The 23465-nt window shown below is 41.6% G+C and overlaps 1 protein-coding gene across 3 annotated transcripts in view; it reads right to left on the bottom strand.

The window, feature by feature from the left end:
* Positions 1 to 4788: 4788 nt before the first annotated feature.
* Positions 4789 to 23465, bottom strand: part of SEMA5A (semaphorin 5A) — a 504887-nt gene continuing 486210 nt past the window's right edge. For 2 of the 3 annotated variants that reach the window (XM_073014841.1, XM_007961192.3), the window contains exons 20-23: positions 21370 to 21525; positions 19914 to 19961; positions 13878 to 14089; positions 4789 to 11817 (exon numbers count right to left, since the gene is read on the bottom strand). In XM_073014841.1, the coding sequence (XP_072870942.1) occupies positions 11698 to 11817; positions 13878 to 14089; positions 19914 to 19961; positions 21370 to 21525 (536 nt within the window). In that variant the 3' untranslated portion in view covers positions 4789 to 11697. The remainder of the gene's footprint in view (positions 11818 to 13877; positions 14090 to 19913; positions 19962 to 21369; positions 21526 to 23465) is intronic. The other variant, XM_007961194.3, reaches the window with a different exon arrangement.

Here is a 23465-nt window from a genome sequence, read left to right as displayed (position 1 = left end):
ACTCCTGGGCCTCCCGTGAACCTTCTCCTCATTTGTATGGCGCATATATTTCACTCAGGCTCAAAGGCTTCTGCAGTCACTCTTACTAATTTATAAAATTGGTTCATCTACAATTTTGAGTCTAAAGAGGGAAAATGGCTTGCACTGCTCCCAGGGAGAGAAGATGAATACAGGTAAAGTGAGTCCCTGAATGATAATAATGACAACCACACCATCATTTATTAGGAACTTACTATATATCAAGCATTGATGGTATATCTTTCAATTTTATTATCATTCATGTTCTTTCTATATGTTACTGCCCTATGGAATGATGAGGAGATTGAGCTTCAGGGAGTGGGGATAAGGAAGTCAGATGGTTGAGCCATTTATCATTTCTGGATCTTCAGGCTTACTTAAACCTGTCTTTCGGGGTTTGAAGTTAAGCCCCTGCCCCAACTTCCTTCTCCATCCTCCCATGTCCATTCAAAGATGCAGATTAGATCGAGGGAAATTTCTCTTAATAAGGCAGGATCTTTATTTCATGAGAGCTTCCTGAGTATATCTAATGCTCAAGCAACACATAGCAAAGTCTTTGTAACTTACCCAAATTTTTGTGAAATGCCTGATTTAATGAACTTTTCCAAAGAATTATGGTTTCAAGTACAAGCAATAATACTGCTTACATGAGGAGGAGCATGGCTAGCCCAAACTGTATGCCCTATTATAAAAATCTCATTAGTAACTGACAGTGTTCATTTGACATGGGCTTATCCCATGTGTGCGTGCTAACTGCTGCTCAAAATGGTCTGACTTTTCTTCGGGGAACATGAACATTTTCCCTGTTTATGGGGTGCACTTACTGAAAACGTCATGTACTAATTTCAATTGTTCAAATTTAGTACAGATGGAACATGTGTCAATGAATTATGCTGTTGAATTATAACAGCCAATATTTGTGAAAGAACAACATCCCACACAGACACCCTCTTTTCTTTTGAGAAAGGTCCACCAAGCCTGGATCCCATAAAGTATTCTAGTCTCAGGAAAGAGAATAGTAGGAAGTAGATTGTTTTTTTTTTTTCTCTTGGGGGAGGGTTAAGATGAGATGTAAGAAGGTGGGTGGGGAAGAGCTCCAAGGTGGGAAGCCACATTCGGCATTTCTCCTGCTCTATTTTCTAAGTTGATGTCAAATATGGGGCCAACAAATGACCTTCGACCCAACTTCATTTATAATCTCTTGGGAATTGTGCATTTGCTGTGTCCTCCCAATCTCATGCATTTACTTCCTTAAACTTCTGTCTCTGTAAAGGACTCAATGCAGCTAAGAGAATAGCTATTTAAAGGGCAGGCACCGTGCCACCCTTCATTTCATCCCTGCCTATTAGCACAGTGAAGGAATACTGGAGCCTTTCCAACTATCTGCGAACATGTGAATGTCTTGTTCTGGGTTATTTAGATTGTCTCCAGATTTTAGAATAGGGGTGGTAAGAACTCTAAATGCAGAGTCAGGACATGTCTTTGAGCACAGAGAGTTGGAAAGTGTGTATTCATGAAACACTTTCTAAAGAGCTCACAGAGATTAAAGAGTTCACCAAGATTTTGGACAGGAGTTTGAAATGTACTTAATTATTTCCAAGAACAAGGCTGGAGGGAAAACAGTCTTGGTGGGGATTTGCCAAGCTGGGTTTGAATCTGGCTGCACTTATTTGGGTCCTTGAGGCATCCTTCTCCTCTCTGTAAAATCAGGGAATTTAACCACTATCATTTCACCTCAAGATAAATTCAGGGATCAAGAAAATTCCATTGTTTCACAAAACACAATTTCTTGGAACTTCCAGCTAGAAAGGAAGTAGAGAAAGGAGGGCAAATATATTGCTCCAAAGGGAGGGTGATATGTTTTGTGGCACTGGGTGGAGGAGGCCCTGTGAGTTGTTGTTGCCTGGAATCCACTCTCTAAAAGGCTGCTCCACTGTCATCTCCCATGCATGTTCCTGATAGGGATTTCCAGACATGTTGCTGCCACCAGCATCCTTCTCTTAGGGAAGGGTGGGTTCTTGTCACCAGGAGGCACAGGACCTCAAGAGAAGCACCATGAAACCAGGTAACTTGCAACTACTATAGGAAACAGGAGGTGACTTAGAGTGATTCCGAGGCAGGAGAGAGGAAGCAAAGTGAGGGGACAGGAGATAGAATGTGGATGTCTTCACTACCTATGCATTACTTTCAAAGGAAATATAGCCCGTGAATCCATCCTTGTGAGGAACAGCCAACCCTCTGCCATTTAGGCAAGGCCACTTAGATTAAGAATTAAAAAAATCATATTTCAGCAGTTTTCTGTTTCCTATGATAAAGCTCATTTTCAAAATATTATATTTTATTTCAAACTCATAGTTTCTATGTATTATATCAGGAATTATATTAAACATAATTATATTTGAGCTTCATTTCCTCCATCATGCTTTTAGTAGCTCTACTCTTAAGATCTCTGCAGCACCCAGATCTATGTTAACCAAACGTGAACTTGTGGTTTCAGTCCAGGGTCTCAGTCTGCCTGCAGGGGCATGGTAGGAGCTGCAATGCTTCTAAGAAAAACGTACACCAAGCAGAATAATGTGATAAAAGCAATCTCTGACACCATTTTCTCCTTGACTTTATAAAGAAAATCATATCTATTTTATAAAAAATAAACCAAGAATAATTTCAGAAAAGGAATAGTTTCATATTACTTTAAGGGAAATTTCCTCTTAGACTAAATATCCATAATTGTGCAGTCAGTTACATTCAATCCTTTCTGCTATTTTCCCCAAATGGGACTTGAGGAGATACTTTAAATGAAAAATTGCATCATATATTTCAAATAGGTCGAGAAAGGTATTTGAAGTCATATTTCAACTTATTGTTTAAAGCAAGTGAATGAAAGGAGGAGGACCTGGATACACAAGCATTTTGTGAGATCATCTAAATATCAAAACATATATTACCAAGATTACAACTGTTCAGGAACAAAAAGGCAAGAAATAAAATTATGGTATGACACTATTAATTCCATTCACTTTCTGAACTCATAGCCAAACATAGGTTATTCATGTAATGCTTTAAAATTTTAATTTTTCATTGCTTAATAAAAAAATAAGTAATTTGGGGGTTAAAACAGTTTAATCTTTATAACATGCTTCACTAGTTCATCTATTTATATAGTTTTATTAATTTTTGGCCCCATATTAAGTGGGCTTTTTCAGCTTTTTGGTCAACTGAGAAATATATATATAATAACTATACACATATACATTTATGTATACATATGTGTATATATGAGATACAGAAATACATACATACACATGATTTTTTTTTTCCTTTTTTAATGGGATCATGACCATTCAAATATGGCTTTCACTAAACAGGGTGGTCTTCCTGGGTCAAGCTTCTTATCTTTGTGTTCATGCTGACTGACAGCCGTTCATTCAAGAAAAACCTTGTTTTATGCAAAGAAGTGTGGAATACGGTGTGTTGGAGAGAGGGTAAGTATAATACAACTCAATGCATCATTCATCCGCTCAACCTGATACCAACGCTTTGTAAACAGAAAGCCTAATTGACTTTCCTTGTCACATATTTCCTGTTGCCCATGGAAATATTTCTAAAAGTGCTTTAATACATCCTCATGTCCTGTCCTGGCCACCATTCAAAAGGCCTGAAGATTAAACAGGAGTGTGATGAGGCTTCCCCAGCAGGGAGTGGTCTGCACTTCAGTCTGACAAAACTCACTCCTTTGAGCAGTGGCCACTGCTTAGCACCTCTGGGGTGACAGTACTCTTGGAGGCGATACAAAGAAAAATGCCACTAAATTGTCTCCTCAACGGTAGGATTTATTTCAATGCTCACATACAATTGAATGAGACAAACTATTTACATAAAACATAAGTACAAAAAATATAATACAATTTATACTGTACATAATCAGGATTCCCTCGTTTTATTCCCCACACAACCAGCAGCTAGAGATGGTAAGAAGGGGGTTGCTAGGAAAGGGTGACTGCGCACTCAGCAGTGCTGAGGATAGATCTTCAGAATGCTTTTTCATAAAGATGAAGAACAGGGTTGAGATACAGAAACTGGCAATGCACCAAGAGCAGTAAGAGAACACAACATATTCACTCCTGTAATAATAGCTACGTTTTTCTTATAAACGTGTTTGTTTCTCGAAGTTGAGGCTTGGAGCAGGTGTGAGTTGACTTCCACTGGTTGGTTAGGTAACCTCCACCCACCCCTACTCCGACTTCCATAGTTGATCCAATGTAGCAGGTGATGAGCTTCCAGTTGCCACAATTGGTGTCTTAAGCTGATTTCAGAAAACACTGTATCTGTCAGGTGTCATTAAGCAACGATCTGCGATACAGACCTAGACAGCTCTCAGGAAGCACTGAAAATCATTGAATTGATGGACAGGAAAGATAGAAGTCATGACCATTAGAAATTTCTACTGCGTACATCTAACAAGAAGGTTTTGAAGACTATCAATCGTTCAAATGTAAGGATTGAAAGAAAGTGTGGTGTGCCCATGGCCCCCTTAGGAAGGACCCAGCAATCCACAAGCGTTCTAGCAGAGCAACCCAAGATCCATTTTCTCATTCAAACAAAGGGGAAATGTAAAGTTGTCTCATTGTTTTAAAAAGCTAAATTGTAATTAAGATACATTGTCTTTCAAAATTAAATTTAAGATCAGTAACTTGTCTGCAGCTTGTCTGCAAGCTTACCAAGGGCTGAAATTGGCTTTAGAGAAGGTTAACAAAAAAAAAAAAAAAAAGAAACAATCTCAAATAAGTTTATTTTGTGTCACAAAACAGCCAACAGCAAATTAACACAGAATGAGGCATTTAACATTTGATAACATCTTTAAAAGTCACATCAAGCTGCATAGCACAAAAGTTTTGCTATGCACTTTTGAAGAATCCAACATTGGACCAAGTTTGTGCATTTTCTTGCAGATGATGTAGAATCTCAGTGGTGAAACTAGGTGGTTGGGTTAAAGGTTCATACTGTGCTTTGTTTCAAAGTGCAGAAGTTCAGCTTGCTTTTGGCCAACAGTCACGGTACAAGAGAAAAGTAATCAACTTCAGTAGATATAATACTAATACTTTTCTTAACCCAAATTAAGAGTGACAACGTCTGTGAACTTGTGAAGCAGTTTTGATATGAACTTAAAAATAATCAGGCAATGTTGTAGGTGGTTCTCATTCCGTGCTCACTGTATCTATGCCAGTTGTCACCAGCCTGTGTCTGATTTTCCTCTATCTATGGACTTGCCTGAAGATAAACAGAAACGAAAACCTCTACCTTCTACAGGCATCATGCTGACATTCTTATTACAGAACAAACGCTATCATGTTTTTTTGGAACATGTAAAAATCAAAGTGATGTTAGTTTCTAGAAGGCTAATACTGAGGTCACCTCTCTTCTGAGCATATGTTGTACTTATTCTGGTTCTACATCCTCAATGAGGGCAAAAATCACATCTGAAGATGATGTGCTTCTCGATCATTTTCTATTCCTGAGTTCAAAGAGGCATAGGAGAATAATTTTCTTTAAAGTAAATCCAATCAATCTTCTGCTTCTAATTGGACCAATAGTATCCACATGAAATGATAAATGACCATCTTAAACAAGGCACTAGCAACTTTTTCTAGGAAATTAAATTATCCGCACTAACAGAGAGGGGAGAAAATGATGCTCTCATTTTAGCAACATGATAGAATAGTTCTGATTTTTCAGAGTCCAGATTTTGCTCTCAGCTTGTATTTATCTAACATTTGAATCATTTTATTACCACCATTCATCTAACATTTGGACCATTTGGCATTAAATTGCAAAAGGCTGAGAAAGAACAGGATCACATTTGAACTACTGGCCCCAGATTTTAGAGCAAATATGAAGGGGTGGAATAAATTTTCTTGACTGACAGTTTAAGAAGCACAAAAGAGTGATTTTCTACCTCCTCTTTTCTCCTTTCAGGTCTGAAAGTACCCTTGACTAGTTCCTGCCATTGCACCAACACAGTAAAACATGTTTGCTTGAGCAAGAATTGATATTGACTCCAATTGCAGGGAGTAAGCCTTTCTATGGCAGATATGATCTAATATGATCTATCAAAAAGACTGTGTTTTGAGACAGCTTTCGCTAGGAAGTATACATTTTGTGCCAGGCTCTGAATTTGGTTTTGAGAATGCTCTATGTCACTTGCAATGTGAACTCTATTTTCAAAAGAGGATAGGATTCTCTTCCTCACGCTTCTGTAACATGTACCACATTTCTGATAATGCAACAGATGACCACTGAATATATCTCTGATCTATCTGCTAAAACAATGTGTACAATGCATCTTTAATATAAGTCCGCAGGAAAGCAGTACGAAAGAGTCAGTTTAGAAATCATCACCAGCAGTTCAACATTACATCTTGTTCACCTTTTCTATCACCAAACGAGAAAAGCAGCAAGGATTAAAGCAACATATTTTCCTTTGCTTTATTAGGTTAACAAGCAAGGATTAAAGCAACATATTTTCCTTTGCTTTATTAGGTTAACAGCGCACATAACCTGAATTCCTTGGCTCAGTATTTGTAGAGTTAAAAAAAATATTTAAATCAATTATAATTAATGACCTCAATAGGGGAGAATAGCAGAAATAAATTTCACGATGATCCCCTTTCTCCAAATATTTTATCTTACATCGTGCATGGCATTCCCTTTTGTGCATTTCTTAGGTCAAAGTGAACATTTTTCTATGTTCTCCCATTTCACCCACTGCCCAAAGAAGTAAGGGGCTCAGATGGCATCTAGTGCACGACAAGATAAGCATAGGTAATTACAGATAACCATAGGTAATCAAACATCGGCAATGTTGTGTCAACATGCTTCCCCAAGTACACCAGGAAGTGATGAAGAAGTTAGGATGAACGAATGGGCTAGGCATGGCCGAGGCCATCTGTAAACTCCAGTTTGTACCATATCGTAAGTGGTGAAGAATTTGCATACAGTTAGGGTTATTGATACCTTCATAGACATTGATTATTGGAGGTGTGGGGCTTAAGCACAGCCCTGCCATGTGGAAAATGGTCAGGCAGTTGCAGTTTATTTTATCAACCATTGGTAGCTGCTGCCTCTGGTTCTGTGTTCCAGAGCCATCTCTTGAGATAGAAATGCTGAGGTCAATGGAGTTACCCCCAACGCCACACACAAGAAAACCCCATTGAAATGTAAACGACACCCGGAGCCTAAAGAAACCGGATGGCCCAGGGACAACGTTGATGACTAAATATCTTGACAGTATTGGGGAAATATTTATGATTTATTCTAAAAGCAAAAGGAACACTGTAAATAAGCAAATGAATATTTGTAAATTCAAATGCCAACAAGGCTGTGTTTAGACAAAATGATTAGCTAAGTATAGACTTCATATATGTTTAAGGTAAAATTCCCTTTGATATTCGATTATATGCTAATGGATCCCCTTAGAGGGCTACTTGGGGACATGGAGAACGTCACTGAGACTTTGCTTTTTATTTTTTTCCAGGTTGGAGTGCAGTGATATGATCTCAGCTCACTGCAACCTCAACCTCCAGGGCTCAAATGATCCTCTGGCCTCAGCCTCCCAAGAAACTGGGACCACAGGCGTGCACCACGATGGCTGGCTAATTTTTTGCATATTTTGTAGAGACAGGGTTTCACCATGTTGCCCAGGCTAGTCTCAAACTCCTGAGCTCAGGTGATCCGCCCACCGTGTCCTCCCAAAGTGCTGGGATTATAGGCATGAGCCAGGGCACCCAGCCTTTGTCCATGACTTTGACAGCATGACTCACTAATTCTACCAGAGACTCCAGTGGGAATACTCAGCAAAATAGGCTTTGACTCCCACAATTTCCATCCTTCTGCAGATAAATGAGGACGTAAGGACGCCCTTGACTAAAACTCTGGCACTCAGGGCAGTTGATCCTGGCAGAGTCCAAGGGTCAGACCCATGGACCTGTGAAGTGGGCCACCGTTTCTAGGAACTGTCCATAGCACTCATGGAGGTAACCAGGTCTCGCCTTTCATGTCACCTACTTATCCGACTGTTTCCTTCATTTGCTTCTTTTCTATTTGCCATCACCTGTGACCCGATGGGGCCAGACCCCTGGTTCATCCCAGACCATATGAACATGAATGGACTCTCCCTAGGGACAGAGGTTTCTCCCCGGCAGGGATGCCCTCACCTTCATTCAATGTTCATCATCTCTTTTCAATTCTTTTAGAACCTCAGCCCCACACAAACACATTAAATGCTCTTTTTTTCCCTCAAATATGAATGCTAACTCTAGCGAGAGTCTACTTGAACAGACTTAGGGAAACATCTTTACACACATGAGGAAGCTGAGATGCCTCATATAAGTCACAAGAAGCAGCAGCATAGAAATATGCTCGGAGTGGAATGGGGAGTTCTGGAAGGAATGCCATGAGTCTGAAGACTGTGGCTCTTCCGTGCGGTGGAGCCTGACCATGTGCCCCCGAGTTCCTTAGAATTCACTAAGTCCATATCATTCAGAGGTTACAAAATCCCAGTTTCACCAAAGTCACATGTCCCTGGAGCTAAAGGAAGCCCACATGTTGTACAGTGTACAGAAATTCTGTTCTCCTTCCTGTAAACTGTCAGTACACTGTAAAATCAGTATTAGATGGTGATGAGTCTAGCCTCAAGAAAGGAACCTGAATAGCACTGGGAGTCATTTTCAAAGAATTTAAATGTAAGACTAAAGCCAGCTTCCTCATGAAAACCAGCCAATCTCCAGCTGTATTCAGAAATAACTTTAGAAGCTAAATAGTGATTAACGTCATTTTACATCAGGTGCAGACAGATAAGCTTAAAACTATTTGTTGCTTTTTGTTCCACTTGTACCAAAAAAAAAAAAAAAGAAAAAGAAAAAGAATAAGGGAAGAATTAAAGAAGAAAGGAAAGAAGAAAAGAAGGCAGGAAGGCAGGAAGGAAGAACAAAAGGAGGGAACGAAGGACAAAAACAAAGATAAAGAGAGAATGAAAAGGTCATTCAGGAATTTAAAATGTGAACCACAAAGTTTCACCAGGACTCCCAAACAGCCCAGTGCTAAGGAAGAGCGGCTTTATGAAGGAGGTTGCAACACAGGGGAGAGATTGCACTGTGAAAGCCCAACGTGGAAGGGTTCACTCATTAAGCGTGGAGTATGGAGCCAGAACACATGAACGGGAGCTACACCGTGATGGAGAAACACAACTTATTCCACAGCTGGTAAAAATACTTAGAATATACCTGAAATTATCTAAACACTTGCTATTCTGTCAAATAAAAGAGAGAAAGAAAGGATGAGAGAGAAACAATGTTCCTTTGAACAGTGTGGTAGGAAACAAAAATGGGATTCTTTTGCAATGCTAATTTCAAAGGTTTATATTATTAACAACACGAAGATCTTGTAGTGAGGGAGGGTGTTTTCCCAAGTCACTGCAAAATATTCATTAAAGACCAGCTTCGATGGCATTTAGAAACCATTTCCCATCAATTCCAGTGAAGCATTCTTGAAATATTAGAATTCTCTTTCCCAGGGAAAATAAAATGTCCCTTTAAGCTTACAAAATATTAGGGAAGAAGACTAAAAAATAACGAAAATGTGCTACATAGTGATAATTTTTTTTTTTTCTTACAAGAGAGTGATGAGATGAGTTGAAATACCTGATGAAAATTCAACCTAGGAACAATTAGAGAACGAGCTGGCTAGATTTCCCCTACTGAGTACGGGCTTTGATCATGTGTATATAGACAGAAGACTCTGACATATGAGGAATGCGTGAGAGGCAACATGAAGTCCCCACTGCAAAGACCCTGAATGTCATTTACTTGCAATCCAAAGGAACTTACAGAGCCCACCTGCCATTTCAATACCGTGTCATTTCTGTAAATTTGGGTATATTTATATTTTGAACTCAACAATATTCATTATTAAACATAGAATTCTTCTAACACTTTCTGAAATTGTTTCTTTAAATTGGAAACTAGGGTAAGGGTAAAAGCACATATGCTAATAAAATTCTGTGTTCCTTAGTACCCCTACTATATATTTTTTCATAGATCTGAAGGTTCATTTGTCAGTAAGAACACATTTCCATGTCTACCCAGGACTTTATCACATGCTCAGAAGCATCAGATGAACTTTTTCAGTCGTGTTATTATTTTCAATATTTATTCAACTAACTGCCATATGTTATGTATCAGTTGTTTGTGAGAAACGTATATATTTTTTTCCAGGGACCTCTGTGAATGGTGTTATCACACTCTTAAATGCTTATCGATGATCAACGATGAGACCACAGGGATCCCAAAAACCCTTACTTCCGGCTATCCTGACTTCCCAAGGTGCATCTTGAAATGCTGTTGCCTTCATGCAGGGAGAGGCGAGGGAAATGGACTGGGTGGGTGGGAAGGCAGCACTGAAATAAAAGAAAAGGCACCAGAGCTGAGCATCTCCTGCTCCCCTGGCCTGGAGGCAGCAAGTAACAGCAGAAACTGGGGGTACCACTTCGTATGGACTTCGTGGACTCCAGAAAGCCAGCTTTACATGGCATTAATGCTCTTGGTAGGGGCTGATTGCCCACACATTGGTTATATCAGAGAGATGAAAAATAAAACATTGATTATCATTAATATCAGTTCTTTCAATATTCTCTATAACATAAAAAAGTTGCTTTTAGTTATAATTTAGTATTTTCAATACTTTCACTAATTGACATCATAAATGTTCAAGACTTTTCTTTGCAGGGAGAGAGGAGGTGTGGAGTCTCTCCAAACGCTAAGTAAGTGGTTGGTTATTTTACAGACTGGCTCTTCAGGACATTACTATGGACCAGACGGGTGGGCTTCCAGGTCAACAGCATGGCAAGGAACTTCCTAGAATGCCATGAAATCCAAAAGTCAGAATAAGGCGAGTTTTGCAGCAACCTGCAGAACACATCCACGCTTCCTTGTGCCTGCGCCTCTGCTCCGCTCCCTCCACCGGCAATGGCACAGAAACTGCATCAGGAGCAAGGTGAGGTGCCTCAGAGTCAACTGTAACCTCTGCAGATGTGAGCCAGGTAGAATTCCTGCGCTTCCCAGGCAAGATGAAAACACACAAGCTGCTTCCAAGAATCCCATAGCTTTATCCAGATTTGGGAAGTTGGGCGATCCATGGTGAATAATTGTTTGGCCACATTCTGTTTCTTCATGTTTTGAAATATTATGGACCTAAGCACTTCTTGTGGAGGGAGCAGGTCTCTCAGAAAAAGTGCCTATTTTCTTGAATTAAAACATCATGAAGATTTACACCCCAAAGCAAGAAGACATTCATATTTCTAAAGACTCCTTCCAATGTGGGTGGCACATTTATAAAATAAAGCTCAAAAAACAAACCAAGGGACTTGTCAGAAAAATAGGATAAACACAATTAAAAACTTCACACCCTGACTCATTCAACAATGGTCAAGATTTTCACGATGTCCTATTTCAATTTTTGTTGCTTTTAAAAATGTGTACTTTTGGCAGCAATGGGACACTCCGGTGGCTTGAAATGCACTTGAAATGTATCCAAACTTCAATTCTGAAGCCTCAGAAACATGGGCAGTCATGGGGCACAGGCCTTGAGGAACTGGGGATTTACAAGAAGCCAAAAACATAAGAACTGTTAGTACTCATCATAATTATTGAGATCTGTAAAGTAGGCGTTAGAATAGGTCTTCCCAGTGAGATGTGGGTTGAAGTATTTGTTTCTTTCCTCTAGGATCAAGTTGTTTTTGTTAAATGCCTGGAAAATATATTTAAAAAAAAACAGGTTTAAGAATGCTAAGTAAACGAGGATGACTATTATGTTGAATTTGAGCTCTCTGCTAAGGCTCCATTATTTTAAAATATGTTTTCTTATTTATTTGCTTCCCCAGATGATTTGCCTCATGGAGGACTTGCCTAATTACCAGAATAAGGTTGGCAGTTTGTGATATCTTCTGGTGAAGTTTTCAACTTTAGCTATGAAGTTACCAAGAGAAGCAGGGGGTTAGAAAACCCAATTCTAAATCTCTAGAAAACCTAAAACTCTAATGATATCAAATTAACAGACAGTTTGAATGTAACTGAATATATATAACCGAATTCATATTCATATAACTGAATACATATGTAAGTAGCTTTCAGATGACCATGGGTGAGTACATTTATCAGAGACCTTGACGGAACTTATTTAAGTAAGGGCATCAGGTTTCAAATGCCTTAACTGCTTTTCATCCTGAACTTGTTAGAAGGTGATCACTGTAGCCATTTTCTGTGCATAGTCATTAAAGTCACCTGCAGTTTCAAAGAGCCTCAACTGAGCCAGATAGAAGATATACATGGAGAGGAATAAAATGAAGATGAAGGAGGGTGCCCAGAGGCCATCTGTCCAGGATTAGTCTGGGCAAAGTATCAGAAAAATGTTCTGACAGGATTCATTAAAGACTGGGCAGCTGTCTGTGCCTTCAAGGTCCTTTACCTTCATGGCAGAAACATTTCTGATTATCTTAAAAATGGCTGTTGAATCTTCAGTGGGAACACAGGACTGGGTAAATTGCCTTCTGATGCCCGTAGTAACAGTGACCAGAGACAAGATGATGTGTTGGAATCACGCTCAGAGGAACCCTTTCCTTAAGATCCAAATGTTTGTTTTGAAAGCTCTTGGAAGAAGAGAGCTTGTGGAAGAAGCTTGTGCTCCTCTTCTAGCTTCCTCCCTACTCTAGGAGCTCATTTCTGTGAGGCTAGGAAGGGCCTGTTATTAATTCCTGGTGCTTCATTCCCCAGATCTACCATCTGAGTAGGGGGGGAGATGCTCATGGCTTGTGGATCTTGGTTTAAGCAGGGTCCAAGGGGAAAAGTCAATTGGTGTGTCTCCATCCAGGTGGTGGAAAATAGAGGCCATGTGGCTGAGAGGAGACAAGTATGGACATTGTGGCTCCTGGGACATAAGGTCTCCCAGCCACCTGAAGTTGCAAGGGCTAAAGATAGTCCTTATTCTCACAGAGGGAGAAAATTCAATTTCAAAGGAAACCACCACAGCAGAGAAAAGGCATCAAAATACTCCCTCCGAGTGTTATGGGAAACCAGGCACCTAGCAGGAATATCAAAATTTACTTAAACTTAGCTCAGGAGATTTCCCTTCGTTCATGTGGGTAATAAGGGAGGTTGGGTGCAATGGACAGAAGCCCTTGACATGTTTCCAGCTACACCTTCACCTCTGTGTACACACAGTTAGAACAAAGCCTCATGTTCTTTAGGACATTTAAACCTCACAACAGCAATACAGGAGCATGTACTCTTATATCCATTTTGAAGATAAAGAAACTAAGGTTCAAAAAAGTAAGTAACTTGTACTCTGAACCATAATGCGAAGTGCCTCAAGTAAAAACCACATTTATTTTGCTAGGCACTGTTCAAAGCATTTTAGATAAATGACCCCATTTAATTCTCATTATCTCCAGTTTATAGAGGAGAAAATGGTGGCTGAGTAAATGAAAAGAACTAGCACAGGTTTACCCAGGTATACATGATGTCCACCCATGAGCCAGGCCTGTGAGGTTCTAAGCCCCACTTCCTCCTCAGAATGCGAAGGGAACTGACCATTTATCTAAACTCCTGGGTCACATCCTGGATTAATTACTCATGGGGGAAATTAAGAACACACATCACCCAACACCAGGTACAGCAATTTTACATTATGCAGAGTTGAAAAGCCTTTACTCTGCTTGAACATTATTTAAAGATAGTTTTTATAATAATAAAGGCAGGGTCCACCCGCCTTCTGTGCACACCTGGTTGCCACTGTCGCTGCCGACTCCTTACCTTGATGGCCTCCACCGAGTCGTACTTGTCCAGTTTGTTGATGTGGTTGGTTATGCTGGTATTAAGGGGGGCGGGTGAGACGGGGTGGATGACAGTCGCATCGTGGGATTGCTGCTGGTACCGCTGGCAGTAGGTGTAGACAAGCAGGGTGAGGAGGCAGCCAAGGATGGAGCTGCTCAGCCCCACGGCGATCATGTGGAACATGTTGAACTCTAGGGAGACAGGAGCAAAGTGATGCCACACTTGAAAAGAACATCCTGCCTAGCTACTCCAAACGCTAGGATGAAAAGAGAAAGTCAAACTGAAAAGCCTATCCCCATTCCCAAATTAAAGAAACCATCATTCTTAAGTATTTTGTTGGAAACGTCGTGACCATCAAGAAACTTCTCCAGAGCAAGCACAGGGTTTTTTTTTTGTTTGTTTTTGTTTTTTGAGATGGAGTTTCACCTTTGTTGCCCAGGTTAGAGTGCAATGGCGTGATCTCAGCTCACCACAACCTCCACCTCCTGGGTTCAAGTGATTCTCTTGCCTCAGCCCCCCGAGTAGCTGGGATTACAGACATGTGCCACCACACCCGGCTAATTTTGTATTTTTAGTAGAGACTGGGTTTCTCCATGTTGGTCAGGCTGGTCTCAAACTCCAACCTCAGGTGCTCCGCCAGTCTCGGCCTCTCAAAGTGCTGGGATTACAGGCATAGCCACCGTGCCAGGTGGAGCGCAGGGTATTTTAAATTCATTCTCTTACGGATGATAGTCCTTTGGAGTGACCTTAAACTTTAATACACTGCCAGAAGCATTTTTTTTTTATTTAAAGGTTTGCACAACAGTGTTCTGCTTCAAGTTCAGCGTAATTCGTGGTGTGCAGGGTTTCTGCAGAAAATGTTATTCGTGCTCCTCAATAGGTTGGGCCCCCCTGTGTGCAGGAGGGCTGTGTCCTGAAAACAAGGGAGAAGCAGCTACTCTCCCAACCTACTGCTCATCTGCAAACCAGACTGCTTTTAGCCCTCTCTCCATTTCATCCTATTTAAAATGTTTTCTATTCACATAAACTTATACAGTTTCCATTATATATTTTTTTAGTATGAATATGCACACATTAGAAAGTGCAAAAGGGTCTACAGGAAAAATAAATCCTTTTCTACAGGTAACTATTATAAGCACTTTCTCCTGTGCCCTTCCAGAGACACTCGGCACACACGTGTGCTGTGTGTGTGGTGTAAATACTCTCCTGTGTACCACTTTTCTCACTTATGTTGTATTTTGAAGGTCTTGTCAAGAAAATGGTTGACTAAAGAGAAATAAGGGATTTGTGTTCAATCAATAAAATATGATCTTTTAAATAGTCATGAAATGACCTTCTTTTCCCCAATGTTTTCCTATTTAATGGCATCTCTTCTGTTTCATTATTTTCCTGGAGTTATGAATATGAAGCATTCAGAAAATTTGCCAGCATGGACTTATATCTCTAAAATAGGATTGGCTCAAGTGACATCAAGGCACCATACCAAGACCTGTATTATGTCTGAGAAAACAACAAAGACAACAGATATTCCTTGTGTGTGTTGGTGAAATACTACTATTAAAGTTTCAAGCCTTTCCGGAAACGAAGGCAGCATCTGGGCAGTGCCACAGTGCTGGGTTTCGGGAGAACTGGGTGAAGCAGAACAGGGCCTTATCTTCCTCTGTGTTGTTGGAACCAAGTGGCTGCTGCCCATGGGGTACTGGCCTCATGTGCCACCTGCTCAGAACACATCCTGAGGACACCAGCTTTCCCCCAGGGTGTCTCCTCCACACACCACCAGGTGAGGGGCGGTGTCACCAATACCTTTCCCTGACCTGTCAACCCTGCACCCAGAGGGACAATTGGAGCTATGTGCTGAGCATCACCGCAATGCTGGCAAGTCTGCCTGGCTACAGAGCAAGGTTTTCCAGGCTCTAGAGATAATGAGAAGAGCCTGCAGGTTTGCCCCTGAACCCAGAGTCTGTGTGCATCTTAACCATCCCAGTCTCCTCCCCAGGGATTTTCTGAGCCGCCTTCCCTGTGCTCATGATCCTCACCACCTGGAAGGGACTCCACCCTGCCAGTGCTGACCCATGGGGCTCTAACACTTGGTGTCAAAAGGAGGGACACTGTTCACTGAGTGCCCACCAGACCTAGGTCTACCGGGCTCTGTTTGAGTACTTCCTGAACCTCATGTAACCCTCCAGTGGCTGAGAGGCCCCAGGGAAGCTGAACCTACAGTTAGGAGATGCCATCAAGGCCTCACCTGTGATACGTGGCAGAGGTTGGATATCTCTCTTTGTCCCTAAACCCTGAACTTTCCCCTCTAAGCTGTGCTCCTTGGCTGCTCCAGATGTGTTCCAGGAACCCAGGACTTTGGAGCTGGATCTGCTCCCTCGGGTATACTATGAAGGGAAGCTGCCTTCCCTCTGACTCGCTGTCAGGCCGAACTCCCAAGACAATCCTGACCACTGAAGTCCCAGTGGACAATGCGGTTCCTAGCACAGGCGCCCAATGTCATCAGCACTAAGGGCTGGTCATCCCGGACGACAGCACTAGAACATTCCACAAGCATCACCCACTCCCTGACAACCACCTCAGTTTTTCACTCATAGCTTAGTTGGTCAATGGTTTCAGAATCTTTGGCCTTTCCTGACTCTGTGATGAAGCCTCTAGGGCTGGAGAACCCCCAACCTGGGACAGCCGGATAAAGCATCCAGGAGGCATTCCACCAGCAGCCACTGGGACTTTAACTGTAACACTGACGCTGTACTTCGATAAGCAAGAGCTGATTTCACACAAGTTCTTACTTCTCTGTATTTCGGCTGCTAGCGCTCCCCAGGGTCAATGCCTTGTACCGAAGGAAACACTTCCTACTGCAATGATAACTCATGTTTCATTATAACACAGGGAAGATGCATAATGGTCTCCATATGCAGATACTGTGTCACTAGTCAAATGAATCATTCCAGCAGGTGCCTGGGAAGGGCTGGGGCCAGCTGACATCTTTATGATGATTATATAGTCTTTGTGTCTCATGCAACTAAAAATAGCTCTCTAAGATGAAAAATTTCAGTGGAAGCACATTTTTCTGCATGGGGAAAGTAGTGCCCATTAAACCTCCTCTGAATGTGCTTATTGTAGTTCTTTCCTTTGAATATGATTTTCTGCTGTTGATTTTGATCAGTAAAGATGGAATACAGACCAACTACCTTGTTGGTTCAATTGGCTAATTTCCTGTACAAAGTTTGATTGATTTTCCAACAAAATGAAAACGAAATAAAGATGCCTATGTTGTCAAAAACATCCTTGCTAGGTAACTGTTTTCAACTATTAGCCCTACAATAAGATTCATCTAAACTGCCTATGCCATTGTGCCAGTGCCAGTGCCAGCAGCCTAAAGATCTTAAAAAAAAAAAAAAAAAAAAAAACATTCTGAATATCTCAGAGAAGTTCAACTTCCTGTGATTTAACCAATAGCATCTCAAGGCTTGTGCAGCCATTACGCACAGCTGGTTCAGACACACAGAAGTAGTATTTTAGGGTGGGGATGGGCTTTGCACAAGGTTCTCCTGGGTTCTCAAGGCCCTTGAAGGTCTTTCACAGGGTAACTCAGGCTCAGCGGGAGGAAAGTGAACTGCACACGTCTGGCAGCAGGCACAAACATCTAGCTAGCTCTGCTGAGGCATCAGCTGTTTGAGCCTCAGGCTCTCTATGGCCTCCCTGAGAATAGGAACGCTTATAAACTCTGCTCCACTCTTGACCTACACTGTCCTTGATGACAGCAGAGAGTCATGGACTCTGGGTGTTGTCCAAGAGTGTTACTTAACCAGGGCTACTGTGGCTGGAGCCTCCTGAGTACTTATTGCCTATGAGTACTTATTGTTAGGGCTCTTTTCCTACGGTGCTTTGGGTTCAAAACTCACACTGAATTCCACTAGCTAAATTCCATGTGTGCACTTGGGCCAGTGACATCACCCCTCTGAGCCTCATGATCTCCATTTATAAAATGCAGATTAAATACATAGGCACTGTTCCTTTTCTATAATTCCCAAGTGCAAAATCTCTGAAAAGTAATGTTTCATCAGTCATCTGGTATTAAAATGTCACTGACCTGACCCATTTTCTGTAGACCTGAGCAGAACTTCTAGGAAGACCCTTAGCATCTGCACTTTTTCAACATCTCACAGCAGCATTGTTAAGGAGATTGGTTGTAGAGCAACCCCAGGCCCTGTGCAGGTGTCATGTAATTAGAGTAAAGGCCCTATATACCCTTCTACCATCTAGAAACTGCTGAGTTTCGAAACCCTTCTCTATCTCCAGAGGTGTTACATGAAGAACTGTGGACCCTGGTGCCTACATGAATGCTCCTTGTAAGGACCAAATGGGCTTTGCACCATATTCTTGTCTATAACATGTAAAATAGTGTAGAGCACACAATTATTGATCTAAAAACATTAGAGGGTACTAATTGGCATGATCATTTTTATGTGAACTGGTTGCATATTCATTTTGTTGTTGGATCCCATGTTAGCAACGGCCAGTTAGTGAACTCACTCCACTGAGCTCAGACACCTAACATTGCCCTTCTGAGGCACTGGGGTCTCTGATGATATGATTGCTTGTCAGAGGGCCTGAGACTGCCTGGGTGCCCATCATAAGCTCAATGGTCTTTACAAAACTGACACAGAGCAGGTGTTCAGCAAGGTTTACTGAATGAATGAATGAATGAATGAACTAAGAGACTGCTGACTGAGCAGACAGAATGTCACAGATAGTGAGCTCTTTTATTATTTATTTATTTATTTATTTTTGATACAGGGTCTCATTCTGTCACCCAGGCTGGAATGCAGTGGCACGATCTCAGCTCACTGCAACCTCTGCCTCCCAAGTTCAAAGATTCTCCTGCCTCAGCCTCTCCAGTAGCTGGGACTACAGGTGTGTGCCACCATGTCGGCTAATTTTTATATTTTTTGTTAGAGATGGTGTTTCACCATGTTGGCAAGGCTGGTCTCGAACTCCTGACCTCAGGTGATCTGTCTGCCTCGGCCTCCCAAAGTGCTGGGATTACAGGCATGAGCCACTGTGCCCAGCCAGTAAGCTCCTAATCAAGGTAGTTGACAATGGTAGTTAGGAATGATACATTCCTGAAACATGCCTATGAAGCTTCAGGTTCCATGTGAACATGTCAGAGGCAATGCCTGTTGGGCTGGGCTCTCTGGGACACCCTGTGGAATGGATTAGGGGAGCAAATGGGAGTCTATCATCATCAGTCACACATGTGGAAGTGAAGGTCTCAATGTAGACATTGGCTTGGATTCCGAAAGGCGGACATGGGCTGTTCCTTGGTTGCTGGACAGCCAACCTCTCTATCCAGGTATGTTCACAACACCAACAAGTACTTTATGGGTATATGTAAGGCACAGACTGTAAAGTCCAAATTTGTCATGGACTTGAATCAGATAATGTTGTCTTTGACATTCAGGGTGGCAGCGGGTTTGAAAAATTCCTCTAGCACTATGGGTATAACCTTATACCTCATTACAATTTAGTCATTTCAGTGGGTTGCAGATTGGAGGCTAGCTGCCATGGATTTGTTGTATAAATATAAACAAATTGTTTGAATTCTACTTTACTCATGAAACTAGCTATAGTGAACACCGAGACCACTGGTTCATAAAGCTTAGCATCCATCAGAATCACCTGCAGGGTGAATTGAACCACCGACTGCTGGGACCTTCCCAGGGAGGTCCTGATTCTGTGGATCAAGGTGGGTCCTGAGGATCTGCATTTCCATCGAGTTCCCAGGCCATGCTCTTGACGTGGGTCTAGGCACCCCACTTTGAGAACCACCAATCTGCACATCAAATATTGACTATTAGCATTTATGCCAAGGTAGAATGCCTGGGATCCATGACTTTCTCCAGTTTTTCATTCTTGGCCAAGAGGCAGAAACATTATAGAAAACATGCAGGAAGGGAAATGATTAGAATATATCAGTATACCCATTACAATTACTTAAAAGGAATAACGTACCTCCACACCTTTTCTCTTCTACGCTACTGGATCTTGCCACAGATACTTCTGGAAAAATAAAAGTCAAATCACAATGTGTAAAAGGTGTTGGGAAGACAGTTCACGTTCATGCTTTATGTATGTTTGTCTAACGATTCTGAATTTTATGTGACACAAAGTTTCAAAAGCCTGATTAATTATCAGAAAAATTCTACTTGCTCGTTTGCTTGTTTTAACCAACATGATATGGATTTGGCCAAATCACTTTGACTGGGGAGAGATGAGATTCATTTATCACAGAAAGATAATGCTATGGTCTCTCAAGTTGAAAGCAGGGAATGTGCTCATTTTCCATTACAAGGTGTCCTGCCAGGGGGGAACCCCCTGCTCTGCCCAACACACAGAGTACTCCTGTGGTATTCTTGCTTCTGAGACTTGTTCCATCAAAGCCAGTGTTGTCACCTTCCCAGCAGAGGGACGGCCCATTCACCAGAGCTCAAGGACGTCTCCAGAATAAGTTAAGTCCCTCTTCAGGACGTCCCTGATCTCTTTGCATGCCACACGTGAAACCCACAGCAGGATGCAGAGAGAGGCCACATCTCCAACGTGTTTTAACTCCCGAGGATAAAACATCACTCAGGAGTCTAGAAACACCATCCTTTCCTGTACTGATTTTTTATTAGACAACAAGAATTAAAAATATGACTATGGTTAAAAAGGAAAACGGTAACAACCACTCTTATAGTTCTGTGTCATACATGATTGAGGTATGGTGTACTAATTTTCTCTAAAATAGTATCTTCTACACAGACGAAAGAACACAAATAAAACTGGCTTATAGAATTCAACTCTACTATTTATTTGTAAGAGGCTGGTCCACGTAACAGTCCTAAGGCACACAGTGGACATATGCGCAATGATTTATGCATTCGTATAACACCTTGTTACAGTGAGCGTACAACAGGTGACCAGCTATCACCAACAACTATGACTTTACCATGAAAAGCTGGTAGAATGAGGGCCAACCTCTTCTCCAACTGGAGAATAATGATGCATTTCTACCTTCCCAAGTATATTAAAGATTGCATAAAGAGAATGGCACTTTTTCTCCGTGCACCAGTGCATACACAGCGAGCATTGCCTAAACATTTAACCTAATGTTAAAATAAGCAAATAACCATATCAGACTTAATAATAACCAAATATTTTCATTTTTTGAGCAAAGTCTTCTGATTGTATTATAGTCAATAAACTGCAAAAGACACTTTGCCTGAGAAATCTTAAACTCATGAACTGAATTCATGTTTAAATCTGCAGTTATCTATAGACCTACATTTTAAACATCTTGAAACCACAGGGCTTGATAGAATCATTTCTATATCACCAAATAAGTCAAATACAACTCTGACCGATGAATCATTTTCTCTCTCCATGTTGGAAGTGTTTTGTTTTTATTGATAGATACCTCTGCTCTTACCTGGGATGAAATTAGAGTCAAACACACACGGCCGGCTCTCCGTGGTGTTCCCGGAGCACTGGCTGCCCACGGGGAACAGGAGGATGCACTGGCGGGCACGGACTTGGACACCAGAAGCTTCGCACTCAGACCAGTCCGACCACTCTGACCAGCTCTCTGCAGAGATCAGAAGAGGGGAGATGGGGCAGAATGGCCAATAAGCTCAATCATCCTGGACTCACTGGCAAGTTACATATGTGATTTCTGGATTCCAAAGCATGTTTTTAATGGTTCTGTGCATCAGTAAGATGTAGTTGTATCATCTAACAGGTCCAGTACATACAGTACACATGAGGATGAATAAAAATGCCTGCACTGGTATATATCTGATCAGATATCATGTGCTTAAAATAAATTTCCTAAGACCCACATTATTTTAACGTTGTAAAGTAATTGTATTTATATACTCAATAAGTGAATCCATGAGACCCAGCTGTGTGTGTACCATCAGCAGCAGAGGCACATAAGTCATCAATGCAGGTGCCATTTCACTATGGGTAATGCTCCCCTCAAAGAGCATCAAATGCTTTCCTGAAAATTCTCTACTTCCTCTGTGCTCAGGCAAGAGAAATAATTGTGTGCTCACGAAGGTCCCAGGTTGCTCAAAGGGAGTCTGAGGCTACACAATTACTTTCTCTTCTGTCATAAAAACAATTCCTCAGAGTCAACATGCCAAAATCAGGCTACCCTTAAGGTAGAATTCATCTTATCTCATGTCTGCTGTCTCTGAAGAGATAAGGTCAATGCATAAGTCTCGGGTCAAGTCCAAAAGATGGGCATTGACAGGAAACTTCACCCCGAAGTGGAACATTTACTAGGATTTGTGAAATCCACCCAGCCATACAAACGTGTGAAAAGGAAGGAGTAACACTGCTATATAAGTAAGAGGGTTAAAAAAGTAAACTCTCAATATTGTTTACGAAATTTTAGCCCAGATAATAAGGTATTTTCCCATGCAGTTTGCTTTTTCCCCCTTTTTCAATAGAAGCATCCACTTTGCAGTGGCAGGGAAAATTTGAAAATCAAACTTGTGCCTTGCTCGAGGTAAAGGGTACAATATTTCCTTAGAAATGCAGAAAGTGTCAGTTTTTGGAATGACAGTGAGAATCTGACTTTAAGGCCCTTTTCAATATACATAGAACCTTCTAGAAAGATGTGCAGGAGCAAGCTAAAAAAAGTGTGAGTTTCAATGTCAAAGTTTGACCAAGAAAAGAATAGCTCATTTTCATTCCAGGTGGTTCCTTCATGTCAGTAAACCAAGCTATTTCTGGTGTGGTGGTGGTGGTGGAGTCCCTGGGTACCTACATCGGCCACAGGGAGCTTGAAGCCAGGAGCTGTCACACCCACGGGCCCATGTCTGGCTCCTGTGAGTTGCACTTCACAGCGGTGCTCCCTGCTCCCCACCCTGATTTTCAACAACAAAACCTCAGACTCTGTTATTAGGCTACTGGCTTTAAGAATGCTTTGCTATCACCAGTTTCTGTGGTTTGCTGTGCTCCTCCTCTTACTGATTTGATGTCTTGCTTTTTCCTTCCTTTAATTGCACTACCTCTAAATTACAGTCCATTGCCCTTAGATGAAGCATCCTCCAAGAGTGCTTAGTGTCCTCCTGTCACATTTTAGAAGTCATTCCTGGAACACAGGTCTGGAGATCTTTGGAAGGCACGTGGCTGCACCCAGGCTGGTTTTGAGACAAAAAAGCTGCAGGCGATTTCCCGACTCAGACCTCCAGACTCGGAGCGGGGCAGTACAAATGCTCCTTCTTTCCCACCTTTCCTTGGACTTTCTCTCTCCCTCCAACACACAAGGTGTTGGCTGTGGGTCACTAGTGTTAATTAGTAAAGTCAAGAATAAATTGGGATGTTGATGTTTCCTAATTAGGGAGATTGGGTGTTGTACCAAGCCACAGATTCAGAACTCGTGTTTAAAGCCTTTAGCCCTCTCCCATTGCTGGGCTACAGGCTTCGAACACGAGTTCTGAATCTGTGGCGCAGTGAGAACTGCTTTATTATAGATGCTATGTTTTAAAGTCACTTCAAGGGTAACAGCATGTTGTT

This window comes from Chlorocebus sabaeus, chromosome 4 (assembly GCF_047675955.1).
Source record: "Chlorocebus sabaeus isolate Y175 chromosome 4, mChlSab1.0.hap1, whole genome shotgun sequence".
NCBI lineage: Eukaryota > Metazoa > Chordata > Mammalia > Primates > Cercopithecidae > Chlorocebus > Chlorocebus sabaeus.
Note: the sequence above shows the minus strand (reverse complement) of the source record. Positions and strands in the feature narration are given on the sequence as shown.